The sequence below is a fragment of the Ursus arctos genome, unplaced genomic scaffold (assembly GCF_023065955.2).
Source record: "Ursus arctos isolate Adak ecotype North America unplaced genomic scaffold, UrsArc2.0 scaffold_32, whole genome shotgun sequence".
In the NCBI taxonomy this organism is placed as follows: Eukaryota; Metazoa; Chordata; class Mammalia; order Carnivora; family Ursidae; genus Ursus; species Ursus arctos.
In genome coordinates, this window is record NW_026623008.1 from 193,218 (window position 1) to 212,053 (window position 18,836).

General features: G+C 63.0%; 1 protein-coding gene across 1 annotated transcript in view; it reads left to right on the plus strand.

The window, feature by feature from the left end:
• The first annotated feature begins 1,662 nt into the window (after nucleotides 1-1,662).
• AGRN (agrin) overlaps nucleotides 1,663-18,836 on the plus strand; it is a 34,262-nt gene continuing 17,088 nt past the window's right edge. The window contains exons 1-3 of the mRNA XM_026520132.4: nucleotides 1,663-1,971; nucleotides 4,158-4,419; nucleotides 16,840-16,887. Of these exons, the coding sequence (XP_026375917.2) occupies nucleotides 1,765-1,971; nucleotides 4,158-4,419; nucleotides 16,840-16,887 (517 nt within the window). The 5' untranslated portion in view covers nucleotides 1,663-1,764. The remainder of the gene's footprint in view (nucleotides 1,972-4,157; nucleotides 4,420-16,839; nucleotides 16,888-18,836) is intronic.

Sequence of the window (18,836 nt, forward strand, 5' to 3'; positions counted from 1 at the left end):
CCCGTGGGGCAAGCTGCTGAATGGAGACTGTTCTCCAACAGACACACCTGCCTTCGGGGCTTCACATAACCAAGAGGCCATGGCCAGTAGGAGAGGGGCCTCCAGGAACGAGGGGTTCCTCCAGACCACATGGAAGAGCTTGTCCCAGATGGGGGGGGGCACCTAATTTGGCGAAGCCTACACCTGCTTCCACGTAGAATGCTTCTATCTATATCAGTTTCCAAAGAGCTCCACGGGAGCCAGATGGAGCCAGTCTCGGACACAGGCAAGATGTGGGGGTGGGGCAAGAGACACAGAACATACACTTCTTTGGGCTAAAGTCCTTGACTCTGGGGACCCTCAGACTTCGGCTTCCAGACTGTTGAGGGTAATTTGGCTGGAGACCCAGAAGCCCCTTTCTGGTCTGCGGGGGTCTGTATCTAGGCCGAGGGACTTCTAGGTCTGGCTTATCTGTGACCAGCAGGTATAGACAGGCAGCTGTGGGTCTGTGTGTGGGAGGCATGCTCCCCTGGTTCATTTCCTGGGTCCCCACCCTCACTTCTCTATCACACCACAAACTAGCAAACGTGAGCACACACCCTTGGAGGGGAGGTGGCGTCGCCCTCCAGAAGGGCCTCTTCTACCACTCACCCTCCATTGCTTCAGAGATCTGTGGCTGGCTTGGAGTGAGGGGCTGTGCCGCAGACGCAGCCCTGGAGGGACGGAAGGGGTCTCCTCTCCCTTCCCCTCGATCTCCAGCTGACCTAGGCTCTAATTTGTACCCTCTGGATCTCAGTTTACCGCGCGTACCTAGACCTGGCTGGAGAAGCGCCCACTTGGGGGCTGAGGAGGGGGCGTGGCTGGCCGTCCACCGCTGACCCGACATTGTCTCAGCTGGACTGCAGAGGGAGCCCTCGGCTCTGCGGTGAGGCCCGAGCTGACCCGGGAACGGGGAGGTGGGCGGGTCTGCGCTCCATTCTGACCAATCACAACAGCCCCCAGCCCACATTGGTCCCAGCCAGCCGGGGGCGCGGCCTGCTGGGGCCGCCTACTCGCCTGAACTGGCTGGGGGTCCCGGGCCCGGGCGAGTTTCCGTCCCCAGTTTCCTAAGAGAGGCTGTGGCCCCCCATCACGTTCTTCCCGCCAGGGGAGGGGCGCAGCCCTGCAGGGTCCAAGGAACGGCGGGGTCCCCGGATTTGGCAGCCCCTTCCCGCGGCCAGGAAGCTCCCGCAGCTCTGGCCACGGCATAGCCTGGAACCCCTTGGAAGTCCCGTCACGTCGCCTCCAGATTATGCATTAACCCGATTGCAGCCGCATTTCCTGGGCGGGGGGGTGGGGTGGAGGAGAGACGTCGCGCGGGAGGGGGAGGGGAGTCCGTGGGGGTGCGCCGCAGACGAAAGAGCACACCCCCCCGGGTCCGCCCACCCCCATGCTCGTCCGCCCTCCACCCTGGCAAGTCCCACCACCCACCTTGGCCCGACCCAGTCCGGCCCCCTCCCTCCCACCAGCCCGGCCTCCGCCCGGCGCCGCTATCCCGACGCTTTGTTCGCGGCCGGCGCGGGTCGCAGGGCGCCGGGCGGGCCGGGGACCGGCGCGGGCTGGGGAGCTGGGCTGGGGGAGGTGAGGAGGCGGGGAGGGGGCGGGGCCGCCCCGGGTCCCGCCCCCGCGCCGCCCGCGCTCCCACCGCCTCCCTGGAGCTGCGTCCCGTCCTGTCTAGTCCCGTTCCCGGCGCGGCCAGGCCCGCGCGCTTGCTCTGGCCGCCTTCCGCCGTCCTCGGCCCGCGCCATGGCCAGCCTGTGGCCGTCCGGCTCGGCCCCGCTGCAGCCGCTACTGCTGCTCCTGGTGGTGGCCGCGCGTGCCCTGCCCAGCGCCGACGGGACGTGCCCGGAACGCGCGCTGGAGCGGCGGGAGGAGGAGGCGAATGTGGTGCTCACCGGCACAGTGGAGGAGATTCTCAACGTGGACCCGGTGCAGCACACGTACTCGTGCAAGGTGGGCCCCCGCCGGGTCCCTGAGACCCCCCCCCCAAAAGACCCCTCCTGGAAGCCTGGGTTGAGGGTCTCTTCCCCCGCCATCCCGGACCCCTAGCCCGGAGGCCTTCCCTTTGAGCAGCTGGCCGCCTCACTGAGACCCCCGCCCCAGGCCGTGGGAACGGGCACCAGACGCTCTGCAGCTCCCGCTCCCGCTCCCTTGGCGACCGCCGAGCCCCCGGGTGGGGCGCCGGGTCCCGGAAAACTCGCGAGTGCCAGAGGGAAAGTTCCTGCGGTACCGCTGCAGTCCTACCTCGCGGTGCCCAGGCCCGGGAGACGCGCTCATGTCTGACCCCACCCCCACCCCAGGCCCCCTACCTTATTGCAAACAAGTGCGCCGCCCCCCAGGGAAACTGTATGCCTACCGCACCCCTCCCCATCAGTTAAAGAAAAGGAATGGGGACGAGGGGAGGTGACGCCTTCTGCTTGGGGTGAAAGTGGGGATTCGGCCAGTGGTCAGTGCTGTCACCCCTTCCCAGAGGCCTTTACTAGGGCAAAAGGGGGTGGTCAGGAGAGAGGGTAGGGTGCACATCTAATCTCCCAACCCCAGAGATCCTGGGGGGGCGGGCTGCAGTGACTAGGTGTGGGGGACAGGAGCAGAGAAGTGGGCGGGACGTTTCTGAGCCTCAAATGTGAAGGGGTGCAGGGACAGGTGCCCCACCCTGCCCCTAGAAGAACTGGACCCCCTGGCCACCAGAGAGGGGGCTTGCCCAGCCTCTCCCTCAGTTGGATCTTGGAGCCTCCTGGGATAGGTTTGGTGGTTTTGTTTTGTTTGTTTGTTTTTTCCCACAGTAGTTCCTAGGGAGGGCTCAGGGGACCCGGGCCCCGTCCCTGCTCTGGCCCCTAAAACCACCTCCCTGACCAGAAATCGGATCATTCCTTCTCCATGGAGATGGGGAGGGGTGGCAGCTTCTTTCAGATTGGCCTGTGTAGGCTACAGCTGGGATCCCCAGCCCAGCCCCCTCCCCTCCACCACGCCAGGGCACTTTGCCAAGTCCCTGCAGGATTTTCCCGACTTCCTCCCCGCTGCTCCTGGGTGTGGCTGGGGTGGGGGGAGGCGATGAAAGCGGCCCAGCCCTCTCCCTGCTGGTTATCATCCTTCTAGAGCCTACTATGTGTCTGGGGTTGGGAGAGATAAGGTTGGACAAGGCTTACCCCCCAACTTGGCCACTGGAAGGTGGAGGGGGTCCCTATAGAAGCTGCAGTCCCAAGGCTCCCAGCAGGGACCTGGCAGGTGGGCAGGCCACCATTGTCTTTGATCACTCATTCCAGAAGTCTCAGCTCGGAGAGCTCCTGAAGAAAGGGGTTTTCTTCTCAGAGAGTGTGTGGGCTCATGTCCCCTGGGCATATGTCCCCATGGACATCCCAGTACAGCCTGCAGCTCCCTCGACCCTCCTGCACCCCCCCCCCCAGCTGTGGGTGGGTGTCTCAGGGCTTGGTTTGTCAGAGCTGGTACCCTCAGGGCCCCAGGAGTGAGAGTGTGTAGGGTGGGGCCGCCCTGTGCTGCCCAAACTTGATTTTGTGGTTCGAAGGCTGCCTTGACTGCATTCACTGTGGAAGCCTGGCAGGAGGAGGGGTCTTTCACCTCTTGGGGGTGGGGTGGGGAGTGCCTTAGCCCACCCACAGGGCTGCAAGGAGCCAAGCTGGCCCAGAGCCCTGAGCTCAGAGCCCGTTGCCCTGAAACTCCATTGTCCATGTGAGGCGCCCCTGGCTCTTAGTGGGTGGGTAGATGGGGAAAGTAGGGACATGGAAGGCAGGAGCCTAGACCAGACGGATCCTCTTCCCATGTCCAGCCTGAGCTGAGATGGACGTTATTGGAGGTGGCTGGGGTCAGTTAGACCTCAGGGGGGAGTGCTGCTTCCTGGGTGAGGGCGTGTGTTCGCAGGCTACATGTTCTTCTGTGTGACCCGTACGGGCAGTGCGTGCTTCCCTGCAGCCCCCTCCTGGGGGCTGACCCAAAGATGTCCATACATCTCTGCCCGGGGTTTGAGTCTGCTCTGGACATCTGGCCTGAGCCACTGAGGTGGGAAGAGAAGAGAAAGCCCAGCTGACCAGTCTGGTGCTTGTCCCTGGACTCTGTGGCCCCATCTCCCCAGTGGAAAGAGGACCACTGATACCTGTTCCACGCCCCCCCCCATGTCCACCCAGGTTCGAGTCTGGCGGTACTTGAAGGGCAAAGACATGGTGACCCAAGAGAGCCTGCTTGACGGTGGCAACAAGGTGGTGATTGGCGGCTTTGGAGACCCCCTCATCTGTGACAACCAGGTGTCCACTGGGGACACCAGGATCTTCTTTGTGAACCCCGCACCCCCATACCTGTGGCCGGCCCATAAAAATGAGCTGATGCTCAATTCCAGCCTCATGCGCATCACCCTGCGGAATCTGGAGGAAGTGGAGCACTGTGTGGAAGGTATCTGGGGACATCACGGGGGAGAGGCTGACGAAAGTGGGCAGGCTTCAAGGAGCTCCATCATGCCCTGGGGGCAGAGGAGAGTTCACTGTAGGCTGGAGCGCTTGTGGTGGTCCGATCTCCTTCCCGTCTCCCTGATCTCCCAGCTGGGTCTGGCCATCTCAAGGTCAGCTCCAATCCCTGAAATTAGCAGGGATTCCCGCTAACCTCCCCCCGCCCACAACGCCACTGTCTGCTGTCTTGGAGCCAAGCAAGTCCCAGTCCTGCAAAGAACAGGCTTCCTCCTCTTCTGCTTATGCGCCCCCCCACTCCACCCCCTGCCGGCTCCACACCCCCCTCTCTTGGAGCGTCCTTTTCTGAGTGAGAGGCGGGGACCAGGTGAATGAACACCAGCTGTTTATATTCCTGCAGAAGCCCAAACATCTGTCTGGACGGGTCCCAGATGTTGAGCAAACCCCTCTGAGTGGGGCATAGGGATTGGAGGAGGGGCTGCCCCTTAAGTGTTCCAAGAGGCCTGTCATTTCTGGAAAGGGGGAGTTTTGTGGGGTGGGTACTTCTAGGGCGTTTAAGTGGGTGTGGAATTCCCTAATTGAGTTGTCGGTTGTCCACACTGCACATGTCTATTCTGAATGGCCCAAGAGCACCCCTCCCCCAGCCCAGCCTCTGTGAGGTGAGCTGAATCACATGACCATGGCTTCCCTGCCCCCCCAACCCCTTTGCCCCAGGAGAGTCCCAGTTGGGGGCTGAGATCCTTTGCTGGGGAATGTGGCAAGGAGAATATAGGAACTGCCCCTCGCCCCCACATCCTGTCTGTCCCCTCATGGCTGCGTGGGAAGGGATGCATTGGAGGGGGGTGGTGGGGGGGGAGTGGAAAGAACACTTCCTCCTCAGGGCAGTGGGAAGGGTCTGTGACTTCCTTTCTCTGGAAGGCAGCTCTGTCCCTCTGATTTCTTCTCTCGGCCAGCAGAGTGCTATCTAGCTTAGGCTGTGATGCTGGCGTGGTTTTTGTGGGATCCTGGATGGTGGTCTGAGAGGGACTGTGCAGGAGCAGGGGCAGGACCTGAAATGGGGAGCCCTGAGGTATTCTGCCCAGCCTGTTGTCATCTGTCCCTGGGGCTGCTCCAGGGTCCTGGGCCATAGCATCATACAGAGAAGCCAGCAGGTCCCTTCCCTGCAGTGGCTCAGATGAGGGGTCCCAGCCTACCTCTCACACCAAGCAAGGACTTGAGACCCTGGCCCTGCTCTGGACGGGTCTAGGGGAAAGATGGGAGGGTGGCATGGTGATGGGGCAGGCTGTGGGATGGTGATGCCAAGTTTTGGGGATGAGTGGGGGGGTCTAAGGAGAAGCTGGAGAAGAGGGGTCAGGGTACAGAAAGTCCCCTGCCCCTGTAAGATAGAGTGAATTATCAACTCTACAGCTGGGCGGGTCCAGCCTGAGGGTCTGTGACTCAGTAACTGTGGCCTTCGTGGGGTCAGAGGGCATGTGGCGGGAGGGCCACCCTGGACAGAACAAGGTTTGGCATCTTGCCAAACCCTGTTCTACCCATGCCAGCCCCTGGCTCTGGATATGCCAAGCTGGGCACAGGGACAGCTAGAAAGGAGGGTACCCAGGGACAGCCCCCCAGCCAGGACTGGGTGAGACTTGACCTACTGTGTGCCCTGGGCAGCCAGCACTCAGGTACTAGGCTAGGATCTGAGCTCCAGCTGGAGGTAGGGTGGTGCCGGACAAACAGGCCAATGTACAGCAATGGTGTGAGCACCCAGGGGGGCTGAGCCGTTGGACTCTCCTAGGGTGGGCCTGCTGGGGAGGGTGGTCTTGGGGAGAGCGGATGCAGAGAAACGCATCAGCCATGACTATGGCTTGGGGCCTTGCAGGTGGAGCCAGGTGGAAGGCAAGCACCTTTTGGGGAGGGTGCTTCCCTCCCCAAAGGGAAGGGAGGAGCTCGGGCTCCACTGTGAGGTGCCTGGAAGTTTTGAGCTGGGTGACATAGATCTCTGCTTTGAAAGCAAATCAGGCTGCCGTGCAGGGTGGGTTAGGAGGGCTGGGTGCTAAGAGAGGGTTGATGTACCCCAAAGGCCCAGGGTGAGGGGGTGCCTCCCCCTTGAGCCTCCCTGAGGCCTGAGACACAAGATCCCCTGGAGCTAGGACCAGGCTTAGGGAAGGAATCATTCTGTGCCCACCTTCCCAAGCTGGGTGAGGGTGGGAGGATGGCCCCCTTCCTATCCTGCAGGAGATAAGGACCTCAGACCCCACTCCAGGACTCCATCCTAGGCTCTCTGGGAGCCAAGGCCTCACCCTAGTGAGGGGGACAGATGGACAGGACTTGAGCTAAGCTGACCGTTCCCCATCTGCCTCTGACCCCATTCTGTTCCCAGGGTCTCCATAGTTGTCCCAGTCCCACGGGGCCCAGAGGGAAGCCTGCAGATCACCCTGAGACCACCAGGTCCCACTGTGTGCAGGAAATCCCTGTCCCTAGCACACTTCCCTCCCTAGGCCCCCTCCCATTCCTAAAGGCCCAGAGCAGCCGAGGTGGGGGCATGTCCCCCCAGGCCTGCCTCCTGGATACCCGTGGTCTGCTCCCTGCTCACCCCTGCCTAGTACTGCTCCCTGCAGTGTCCTGAAGGGCTGCACGCAGGCCCTCCCGCAGGGCCTGCAGGGTCTCCCTGACTCTGCTGGTCAGGCCCCTTCCCCAGCCTCCAGCCCCCAGGAAGGCGGGTCTCCTCCTCCTCCCCCTCCCCCTCCCCCTCCTGGGGAACCACATTCCTGGCATAACTGAGACAGGTATGTGTCCCTCCCTCTGCGCCACCTTTGGGTGAGGGAGGCCTGCTGCTCTGGGGCAGCCTCTGCCAGGAGACCCCCACCCCCTGCTTTGTCAGGGAAGTAGCCTGGCCTCTGCCAGTGCCAGCTGCCCACGCACTGTGAGCCTGCCTAGGCTGGCAGCTGAGCCGGCCATTTCCTCCAGCCCTCAGCCACCTTGCCCTGGTCTGAACACTGCCCACAAACTCCCACCACCCTCCCCACCCGCCCCTCATGAAGACTGGTCCTAAGGCTTCTCCTGTAGCCCCCAGAAGGGACATGGGCCTGGCTGAAGGCCTGGGGCCCTTCCCTCCCCACTAGGAGCCAGAAAGCAGAGAAAGGAAGTGTTGTCTGCCCTCAACTGGGGCCTGGCACAGGGACCGGGTCAGAGTGAGTCTGGCACTGGCCCAGCCCAGCCCTGCCCAGCCCTGGAGGGGGTCCTGGCAGGCCTGATTCTAGTGAGTTCCCTCCCTTCCTCCCTGCCAGGCCAGCTTTCCAGGACCCGAAGGAGGGCAGTGCTGCAGGTCAGGATGGAGGGGCAATAGGTTCTGAGCTGCTTGGCCTCTTTGAGGCCCTACAGGGTGTGGGTGGCAGATACCCCCAGACAGGGACCAACTCCCCACAGTGTGGGGGCAGGAAGATGTCCAGGGAGGTTTCTGGGCTCTTCCCTCTGTTGTCTGGCCCTTAGCTTCTGTACCCCCCCCCATTCCTGCCCTACTGCCCTACTCCCCCCACATTCCTCCCTGCTGAAGTGGGAGGTAGGTAGCTTCTCCCTGTTCCCTCTTCTGCCCTCTTCTAGACTGTGGGTTCTCACCCCACCCCTTTGCAGACCCCACCCAGTGTCCTCCTGGGCCCCTCCCCCAGTCAGGTCAGCCAGGAGGGCTGAGAGAAGGCAGGCCCAGACTCGAGGTTGCCTGCCCCACTCTCTCTGCTTCCTGTCGCCAGGGGGAGGGAGTCTGCCCAGGTGGGGCATGACCCCCCACTGTGCTAGCCTGTCCCCATCTGGGGAGTCCTTGGCTGGAAGTCAGGTGCTTCCAGGGCACCTGCTGGCTTTGGCTTTGATTTCAGTGTGCATTTGCTGGGGCAGCCCCAGGGATGGGCTTTGCTAGCTGAAACCAAAGGGCTTGCTCTCATGTCACTTCCCTGGGGATGTCTTCCCTTTGGGCAGGGCTAAACTAGTAGAAACAGCTCTTGGCTTTTTCCAGACCCCACCCACCCCCTCGCTCCCTAGCCCCTGCAGATTGGAAATGGGAAAAAAGGTTGTTTTGGAACTGTCCTCCCTCTCCGTCTGTCTTCGCTGGCCACCCCGAGCTGTGCTGGGCAGAACACATTCCCGTGGGGCCGGCTCTGCCCTTGCAGCCCCTCTGTGGGTGCTGGGACCACGCTACACAGATGAGGAAATGGGAGATCACCTGCTCAGCAAGAGCTGCCCCCACCCTGCCACTTGTCACAGGCTGGGGGGCAAGGATGGCAGAGGAGGGGATGGGGCTGCCCCAGGGAAGTTAGTGGGACAGGCGCCCAGGCCTCAGGGCCAAGGGTCCAGCACAGCCTCCTCCAGCCTGGCTGTGTTGCTTCCTTCCTGAAGGGTTAATCCCACCCCCCCCAATCCCATGAGAATCAAAGCCTACCACCCATCACCACAGGAGGGTGGAAAACAGCTGCAGAAACAGGCCTCCTTCCCACCCCCCACCCTTTGCCTCTGCCTGTGGGACCCCGGCCGGTTGCACCCTGTCTCCCCCTCGCCCAACAAGTTCTACCCTTGCCCGGAGACCTGGGGGTAGGGTAGAGAATGGATCTCCCCCTTCCTGCTCTGCCCTCCTGGCCCTGGCACTCCCCTTGCCACTGGGACAGGGGAATCAGGGCCTGGCTGGGGCTGGGCTGGGGGCTCTAGGTGCCATCACCACAGTAGCCCACAGAGTGCTGTACAGCCCAGAGTCCGGGAACTGCCCGCTGATAAGGTGAAGGGGGTGGGAAATGAGGCAGCACCCCAGTGACCTTACCCTAATGAGAGTGACACAGTTCGCCGCAGGAGGTAATATGCCCCCGTGGTTCTGTACTGGGGCTTAGGAGGGGTTCATGTTCCAGCCCTAGGCTGTGGTTAGGGTCTGGAGAGGGGGTGACCTAGACCTCCAGTGGAGCATCCAGCGGGGAAAGAAGCTCCCCTCAAAGGGGCCTCTCTCCCCCCAGAGCAGATCCTGAGAACTTCCTCTGAGGAAGGCCCCCTGCCGGGGGCTGCTTCCAGCTGGACCTGGGAAGGGGAAGATGGCCCCTCCTAGTCCCCCCCCACCCCCATGGAGTAGAGGCTCAGGAGAGGCGGAGCTTTCTGTCCTCACACGCAGCCAGCTGTTCGCAGCTGTGTGGCCGCACATGTGTGTGTGCACGTGTCTGTGTGCATGGGTGCCTGTAACCTCAGACGTACAGAACTGTGCACATGAGAATGCTGGTCAGAGCCCCAGCTGGTGGCCTGTGGTTTCTGCCACCCTTGTTTCCCTGGGCTTGGCCTGGGGCGGGAGCCCTGCAGGTGCTCTGACAGTGGGGTCCTGGCCTCTGCTTGCTGTGGGCTGTCCCATTTCCTGCCTCCTGCCCACCCTTGCCTGGCAGAGGGCTGGGCACCTCCTCCTGCAGGCTCTGCCTCTGGGGGTGACCACCGTGATTTCTCAACACCGAGATGAAAGGGCTGTGGTGACAGGACAGAGTCCCCGGGGGCCACTCGGGTTCACTACCCCAGCACGTGCCTGTGGGACCCTGAGTCTGACATAGGGCTCTGGGAGTGGCAGGGCAGCTAGGGGGTCAAGCTGGGCAAGTCCGGAGAGGTGGGTCTGTGCTGGCCTAAGGTGGGCCTGAGTCTTCTCTGTTCCTCCCCTCGACTTCCTCTCAGTCACCCCACCCGGGCCCTGGGAGGGGCAGGCAGCCTGCTGTAGCTGCTGGAGGCACCTGCCCTCTGTCCATAGATAGGAGGCTCCAGCGCACATCTGGGAGAAATAAAGCACAAACATCTGGGCCAGACTGTGGCCTGCCCCAGCCTGCCCGAGAAGAGGGCCTGCGTGCCCACGTCTCTTCCCGGAAGGGGAGGCGGTGAGGCTAGGTCCAGTCATCCAGCGGCTCCTTCTTCAGCCACACGTCCATTCAGAGCCCAGTGCCAGACCCTCACTAGAAATGGGGTCTCTGGAACGGGCTGCTGCTGTGGCCTGCACAGAGCCCTGCTGGGGTTCTGGGGGCTGCTAAGGGAAGCCATGTGTGAGCTGTGTGTTGAGGGCTGAAGGCAAGGGCGGAGGGGTGTTCTGGGTCTAGTGGGTACAGGGAACAGCAGGTGTCCCCATGGCTTGGGTGAGCAGTGGGAGAAAGCTGCTGTTGGCGTGGCACGGGAGAACGAGCTGGGAAACCAGTGGCTACAACCCACCAGCCGAGAGAGCCAGCTGGCCCTCACCCTCTGACCCTCCGCCTTCCCACCTGATGACAGCACCCTCTGTGCTGGTCCCATTGCTCTCCCTGTGAGAAGCTCCCCTACACAGTCCCCGGCTGCCTCTTTCTGTCCACAGCTCTCTTCTCTGTGGGTCTCTGTCTCTCTGCCCCTGTTTTGTGAACCTCTCTGCCTCTCTGAGTCCCAGCGAGTGTCTGCTGCCGACACCCACCCCGTCATCACCTTCCTCGAGCACCCCATTCCGACTTCGGTGCCCGTGCGTGCCACCTTCATTGCCTCCCCAGGGTGCTCGGCTCGACCCAGCCAGGCCCTCGGCAGTAACACAGGTGTCCTGATTCTCCAGGCCCTGCCTGCACCTCGGTGCCTCGCTGGCTCCCCCAGCGCTCTCTTCCTCCTGGAGATGGGTAGGGCCTACGGAGAAAGAGGTGGGTTTGGGGCTGTCCTGGAGAAGAGGGACAGAGGGTGTGGATCAGCCCCACTCCACCCCTACTTTTTCTCCAGGCACCTACTCTCCTCTTCTGTTCAGATGGCTCCCCCTGGTGGCTACAGCTGCTGTCCTGGCAGGTGTCCAGGCCCTGAACTGGGACCCCCTCCCCCAGGGCTCCCCAGGCCTGAGGATTTGCATCCCCTGGCTCCTTATGTCCTACTCCTAACCCCTGTCACCGTCAGGGTTCACCACACTGGCATCGCCTGGCCTCCTGCAGTCCCCTGGGACTTTGCAGTTGCGTCTGTCTGGAAGCTCTTTCTACTGACCTGTGCAGCCCCTTCCCCTCATCCTCCAGGTCTCTGCCACAGCGTAACCTCCCTGAGGGCAGACAGTTTATCTGACTCAGGACCCACTTAGCCTGCCCAGTGGAGGAGCTCAGACAGACGAGTGAGACGGGGCTGCAGGGACGCTGGACACCAAGGAGCGAGGGACAGATGTGGAGGCCAGTGGTCAGGCTGCTGGCATCCGAGCATCCAGCCTTGCTGAGCTGCTCCCTAAAACTGTCATCTAATCCCGCTGCCCTGCAGGGTGGGGTGTGGACTAACAGGCAGAAGCGTGGGCCTCGCCTGCTGGCCAGGTGGGTGGGCACACAGCCTGCAGAGTCAAACATGGCTACCCCCCGGCCTCACCTGAGGTGAGAACTGGAGGCTGGGGCCTGACATGGCCTCCTTCCCAGTGGCTGGCCCTGGGCCAGCAGCGACATCCCGCTGTGAAATGCCCATTGTCTGCTGAGGCCCAGAGAGAGGGAATGGCTGTAGCTTGAGAGCAGACACCAGGAAACTGGGGACTGGGGGTGGGGGCGGCTCTGTCTGGTCCTCTTCCCCTCCCCCACCAGGGCAGCCAGACACCTATGACTCTGGGCCAGCCAGGTAGCCCACGCTTGACCGACCCACGCCACGGTGGCGGCATTTTCTGTCCTCGTGGTGTGCACCTCAGGATCCCCTGGGAATGGGGTGGCTCTGGCCAGGGGAGGCCCCAGCATTAGAGGTGTGTGGGCGTGTGCACTGCGACCATCGAGGGGAAGGTGGTGCCCCCACCCCTGCCCCTCCTTTCTTGGGTAGCTGGGCCCAGGTCCCTCCAGAGTGAGGAAGGGGTCATCTGCATGAGAAAGGGGCCATCAGTTTGCTGGTGGGCTGGACGCCCCATCTTCTCCAGACCCCGTCCCCACCTTCCTCCTCAGGTCCATATGTTCACGTGTGTGTCCGTGGGGGCAAGCCCAACGTGTGTTGTGTGGGTGAGGGACAAGGTTTGTGCTGCATGAAGGTGAGAGTGTGTGTGAGATGCCAGTGAACGAGGAGGGAGTGTGACACCCAGTGCCAGTGCAGGCTTGGGTGTCTGCGCCGTGACCCTGAAATGCTGAATGTGCGTGGACGTCTGTGCTGTCACAGGTCGCTGAGTGTGAGCCCAGAGCCCAGAGGGGCTAATTTCTGGCTTAGAATACCCTCTGTCCCTTCCTAGGGCATGCGCCTGCGTGGGCTGGTCAGGGCTGAACGATTTTGAGCCTGAAGATCCCAAAATAGCTCCGGTAGCCTGTGTTCCCCTCCCCCTGCTGGGTCTGGGGCCTCAATGGCCCTTTGTCTCTCTGAAGGCGTGGAGCCCCTGTCGGGGGGCTCAGACTCTGACTGGGGCCAGGAAGGACAGGCTGCCTGCTGGTTCCCCTTCCCCTAAGCCAGGCCCTAAGCCCCACCCCCACGTGGGCCCGTGGGCCAGTCTTCCCCCTCCATATGAGCCTCTGACGGCAAGCCCCTTTGCCCACAGAGACAATCCTTTGCCAGCCCCCACCCCACCCCCGACTCACACTGATCCCTAGGCTTACCCCCTCCCCCAGTTCCTTTACCCTCCTCGCCCTGCCGAGCCTACCCATGATGCTGTGGTCGTAGCAGACAGGGTCCATGTGTGTGGGCATGTGAGCGTTGCCTGGGGTTGGACCCCTGGCACTGTCTGTGGGGCCCTCTCTGAGCCAAGGCTTGTGGATCCTGGGGGTCTGTGGTGACAAGTAAATGGGAAAATGTGTGAACCGCCTAGGCTGACCACACCAAGTCTCTGGGCTCTGAGCCAAGCCCTGCCCCAAGAAGATAACAAGTCAGACCCTGCCCTGGGTGCTCCCAGTCCAGGGTGGCACCCTGGGGAGCTGCCAGCACTATCAGTGTGGTGTGGACAGTGCCAAGGTCCAGTGAGGTGAGGGAGAGGGTGGGAGACACCCTGAGAAGGTGAGGCTGACCAAGGGCCAGGGTCTCCAGGTGGTTTGGTGGACTGCTGCTCTGGGTCCATCGCAGTGAGAGGTGAGGGAACCACATCGTTGATTGGTTTTGCCTGCAAAGTTTCATTAGGGTTCATCAGCACCTCAGGTTCCAGGCTCTAAGAGGTTTGAAGACCTCCGCCGTGGGTGACGGGGGACCCTGACAGGGTGGGCTAACCCTGTGTGGGATGTGGCACTAGTGTGCCTGGCCACGGGATGGAAAGAAGTCAAAGGAGATGGGCCTCATAGAACTGGACCCTGGCTGGCTGGCAGGTGGCTGCTCTGGCTGAGGAAGTGGGGGGGAGTGGGGTGGAACTACCTGACCATGAAGTCAGGGGGAGCGCTAGGGACATATCTGTGACATAGCTGAATACAGCATAGGGTGGAAGGACCTTAGGGAGAGTCCAGCTGGAGGCTTGGGGGAGCTGAGCACTAAGACGTCTGTTGGTGCCCTGGGTGGTGTCACTGTGGGTGAGTGGAGAGTTGGCCCCAGGAAGGGCTGGTTCCAGGGCAGAGGGGCCACGCAGACCTGAGGGAGGAGCTGCAGGGAGGGTGTGCGGTCAGTGCTTCTTTCCCAAGGTGGACTGAGATGAGATCTCAGACGGACCAGGGGTGGCACTGGTGGCTGTGGCAAAAGCAGTTTGGCTGAAAGGGGTCCCGGCTGACCACTCCTGCAGAGGTCTGAGTGCAGGGTGTGAGTAAGTCTGAGTGAGTGGATGGCCGTGTGTGTTGAGTGTGTGTAGACGGGTATGACTGAGCATGTATGGGGGGGGGGGCAGTGGTGCAATTAACATCTTTTCCTCTGGGGTGGGCAGTTGGTCAGCAGCCGTTGGAAGGAACTGACCAGAAGGGGTCCTGGGATGGGGCTGGGTGGGCCGTGATCCCAAGGAGAAGAGGGATGCCCCATGCCTTGGAGGCCAAGCTTCCCCTCTCTCTAGAAAGGGCTGGCCGACTCTAAGACGGACAGGCAGAGGTCACTGTAGGGCCTCGAAGGCCTGTGACGGGGTCCAGGCTGGAAGCGGCCAGACGTGGTGGGTGTGGCGGTAGGCGCTTAGGGGTCCCTCCCAAAGGACTGTGGGCGGTGGAGGGATGGGGGTGCAGGGGAGAGAAGGTGTTAGTCATAGGGTTGGCCTCCTATGGGACCCTGGCTGCGGAGGGTGGGACGTGACCGGTGTGGATGGTGCGAACGGTGCACGACCCTTGCCCTACCCCCAGGCTGGCAGGGCCTACAAAAGGCGCGTCCTCGGGGGGCGGATGTGGAGAGGCCGGACTCCGGTGGGCCCCGCGCCCCGGCCCGGCTGTGACGTCACGGCCCCGGCGCTCCCCGGTGGCCTCTGGGGGGCGCTCCAGGCTCGCGGGACCGTGCGGGGAGGACCGCGACTATTTACATAATGCTTCTTTACAAGGGACTCATTTGCATGTTCCTCTCACCGTCCCGGGGGGAGGTGGGAAGCACGCGGGTGGTTTGCGGGGTTGCCATGCATTCCGGGGGGGGCTGTCTCGCCACCTCCGCCCTCCGTGTCGGACCCAGCCCTCCCACCCCCTGTGTGTGTACCTGGGGACCCTTCCCCCACACGCGCACTGCCAGGGCGGGGCCGGCAGAAGCACAGACGGTGACACGCACACACAAGCACACGCACACCGCGGCCGAGAACGGAGTCCTGCAGACGCGCCCGAGCCCCCTGCGGGAACCCGGAGGACCCTCCGGCCCTCCGCCGCGTCCTCGGCCGCTTACGCGCTCGGTCCGGCCCCGCTCCGCCGGGTGGGCGCGGTAGGGGACCCGCCCAGCCCCAGACCCCGCCCCACACCTTCTCCCTCCGCCCACCCCGCCCCGGCACCTGCCTCCTCTCCCCTCCCTCTCCCGGCGCCCACCCTCCCGCGACCCCTGTTCCTTTCCCAGCCCCGGCTCCCACCTCACCCCGCACCCCAGCGCCCCCACCCCTGCCGCTGCCCCGTCTGCCCCTTGCCTTCCCTTTTGTGCCGCCGCCCTCCCGTCCGCTTCCGCTCGGTCCTCTGCGCCGCGAGCCCCGACTCCCCGCGGACACCGGGGTCCCCGGGGGCGTCTTCCTTTGTCTCTGCTCCCCGCCCTCCTCCCGCGGCGCCCCTCGCCCCTCACTCACCGCCTCAGCCCTGGCGAGGGCGACGCGAGCTGGCGCTGCTCGCCCAGAGGCGGGAGCCGAGGCGCGGCCCTCCGAGGGCCGGCTCTTTCTTCTCCCTTCCGACGCGCGCGCGCGCTGCTCCTGCTGCTGCCATCGCCGCTCCCGCCTCTGCTGGGGACTGGAGACCCTCCGCGCCCGGCACCCCGCCGCGCCTCCCCTGGCCGCCAGTGCCCCTCGGACCGGCCCCTCCAGGGTAGCCGGGCGGGCGGGAACGGGGGCTCCGGGAAGACTGAGCGCGGCCGGAGCCCTGCGGAGAGCTGCCGGCACCTACGGCTACCGGCTTGTGGACACGAGGGTGGCCGCTGGCTGGCCCGTAGTTTCTCCTCCTCTTCTGAGAATTCTGCACACCTCCCATTATGAGCCTCACGGGCTGCGGTGGGGTCCTGGTGCTCTCCGGGCGGTGACTGGCACTGAACTTTGAGAACATAGCTGCTGGCAGCTGCCCCAGGGGTCCCAGAATGGGGGGAGTTGCCCCGAAGAGGCCCAAGGGCACCCCTTGAGGAAGCCCCACACCCCGAGTGTGGGGACTGAGGAGCCCAGGGCCATGCCCCCACTAGCACTGGAGCGGGACCCCCGGCAGCCGCGCGGGGTCTCCCTGCTGGTGCGGTATTTCATGATCCCCTGCAACGTCTGCCTGATCCTGCTGGCCACTTCCACGCTGGGCTTCGCCGTGCTGCTCTTCCTCAACAACTGTAGGTGGCTGCGGGCACGGCCACCCTGGGCCTGGCTCGTGCGACCCTCCTGCTGGCTGAGTTCCCCTGCCTCAGCCCCCACGGACTGGGGGGCCGGCAGGATCGCACAGAGGCTACCAGCGGAGAGGCAGCTCAGATGGGCACCTGCATCTTCTGGGGACAGGATGGGCCATTCTCTGGATCCCTGGGCCCCTCGAAGCTTATCCTTGTGCTCACGGGGCCTGACCGTCACCCTGAGCTGCAGAGACAACTTGCTGTGGGAGCTGGGGAGGAAGGGAGCCGCTGACTACACCGGAAGTGGGGCTTTGGCAGGGCCTGGGGCTGAGCCTATCTAGGGACCAGGCGGCTGCTCCCACCCCTGCTGTTAGGCCCCACCTGACGGGTGTCAGGCCTTGACCAGACAGCTGGAAGGGCAGAGAAAAGCAAGCACCTCCGCTTTGACTACCCCCAGGCTTTGGCCGGTCCTCAGGGTTCAGAATGGGGCCAGGGAAGGGATGGGGGTGGGCCCTGGTACAGAGGGCAGCTGTGGGAGGGCAGAGGTGGCCCTTCCAGACTCGGCAAAGGAACAGGCTATAGAAAGACCTGCTCAGAGAGGACTAACTCAGATATTTGGGTTTTTTTCCAGACAAACCTGGGACCCACTTCACACCAGCACCCCCAACGCCTCCGGATGGTGAGTTGAGTGGGGGCCTGAGTTGGTGACAGGCTGTACTTGGGAGACTGTGCCTGGAGGGGCAGTGGCACTCTGGGGGGTCAGGAGCCATTCTTGGGGTGCACACATCAGACATAGTAGGTGTATCTGGAGCAGAGAGAAGGCTGGGAAAGGGAGCCTGGGTCCTTCCTGGGATGTCCACAGTGGTGGGCAAGCAGAAGGTGTGTGGGGTCCTTGGGCCTGGGCCTGACCCTGTGTCAGCCATGGGCCGTTGCACACAAGCATGGCTCCAACTTCTCTGGGCCTTGGCCTTCTTGACCAAAAAATTGGGACTAAGTCCTGGGGCCTGCAGGTGGTAAGATGAGTCAGACAATATGTGCAAGGGGTGGGGGTCATGAAGGACCAATGACTGAGGAGGGATTGGAGAGCCTGTCCCTGGACTGAACAGCCTGGGGTTGGCCTTCTTGACCCACTTTGTGGGCTGGGACCTGGCCTCCCTGAGGGCCCTGCTGGTCTGTGGACCCCTGTAATTAAGCTAATGTGAGAGGGGCAGGGGATGAAGCCGTTAGTGCCTCAGGAAAGGGCAGCTTGGGGTTCTCTCCTTGGGCGGGGACGGTGAGAGCCTCCAAGTTTGTGCTCAGTACCTGGGTGCCCTGCTGGGTGGGTGCCTGCCCAGGTTCATAGAAGTCACTTACGGAAGGCTATCCATATATGGGATGGGGCTGTAGTGGGCTGGGGGCTGGAGACCAGACTGAGTCTCCCACAGGCTGTGGGCAAGAGGCCTGGGGCTGTCTGGATTTAAAGGCTGTCCTCAGCTTCGTCTTCTGAAGCCTGAAAGCCTGGTGCCTCTCCTTTGCTTTACACACGTGCGGGTCTTCCCTGCAGCTGCACGTGTGGGCCCCCACACCTGCGTTCTGATCCTGCTGCACACTTGGGGACGGCTCCATGCCATGGCCGTCATCATCCCTCGTAGGCATACACACTGTGTATCTGTGGCCGTGGGTAGGGCTTGGGGCATCCATTCCATCCCCCCAACTCACCCGAGACCAGGAGGGGAGTTAAATATACCCACTCCAACCGGGGGCTATAAAAAGCCACTGCCGCCTCCAGCATGGCGCATTGTGAGGGGGCCCCTGGGCATGCAGGGAGCAGGACTGCGCAGGGGAGCTGAGTGGCCAGAGAAAGCCTCCTGTGGGAGTCGGAGCTGGGCAGGTGTGGCGGAGCGCACGGCTCATGGGCATAGGGGCGCTCTGCCTGCATTTACGGGGGGCAGCTTACGTAATGGTTCAGGGCTGATACAGGTGTGGGACTACTGGTGCCTTACGCGCGGGGCACGGCCCTTAGGAGCTGTGCTCACATGCGTGTGCATGTCTGTGTCCTCGTGCCTGTTTTATGTGACGTCGAGAAACTCCTCTGGAGCCTCGATGATTCCCCAGTCCTGGGGGGAGTGGGGAGTAGACGTGCAGACGGGCAGTTGTGAAGAGGGCCTCAAGGCTATGCACCAGAGCAGCCCGCACCTGACCTAACAGCCTGAGCATGGGTCTGGGGAAGGAACCCCTTTCAGCCTGGACAGGGGATGGGCACCATGTACCCCAAGCTTCTGCTTTGCCCACGTCACGTCACCAGATGCTGTAGCTGCCCTGGGAGCCACGAGATCTTTCCCCACTTTATAGCCAGGAGACTGCCCCTTGGGAACTGCTGCTCTGAGGGGGGTGCAGGCTCCACAGAGTGGTGGGAAGTGGGAGGGCTGGGACCTGGACCCAGCTGTCTGACTTGGGAGTCAGTGTGGGGGCCTCACCGTGATGGCCCCCAGAGGCACCCTGGCCTCTCCTCAGCCCTCGGCCACTTCCGTCCAACAGCTGGTCCCAAGGAACCTGTCCCCAAGATGTTTCTGGTCTCCTACCCCCGGTCCCTCCCCTTGCAGTCCACCTGCCATACGCCTGACCCAGTGCTCTGGGCTTGATTATCCC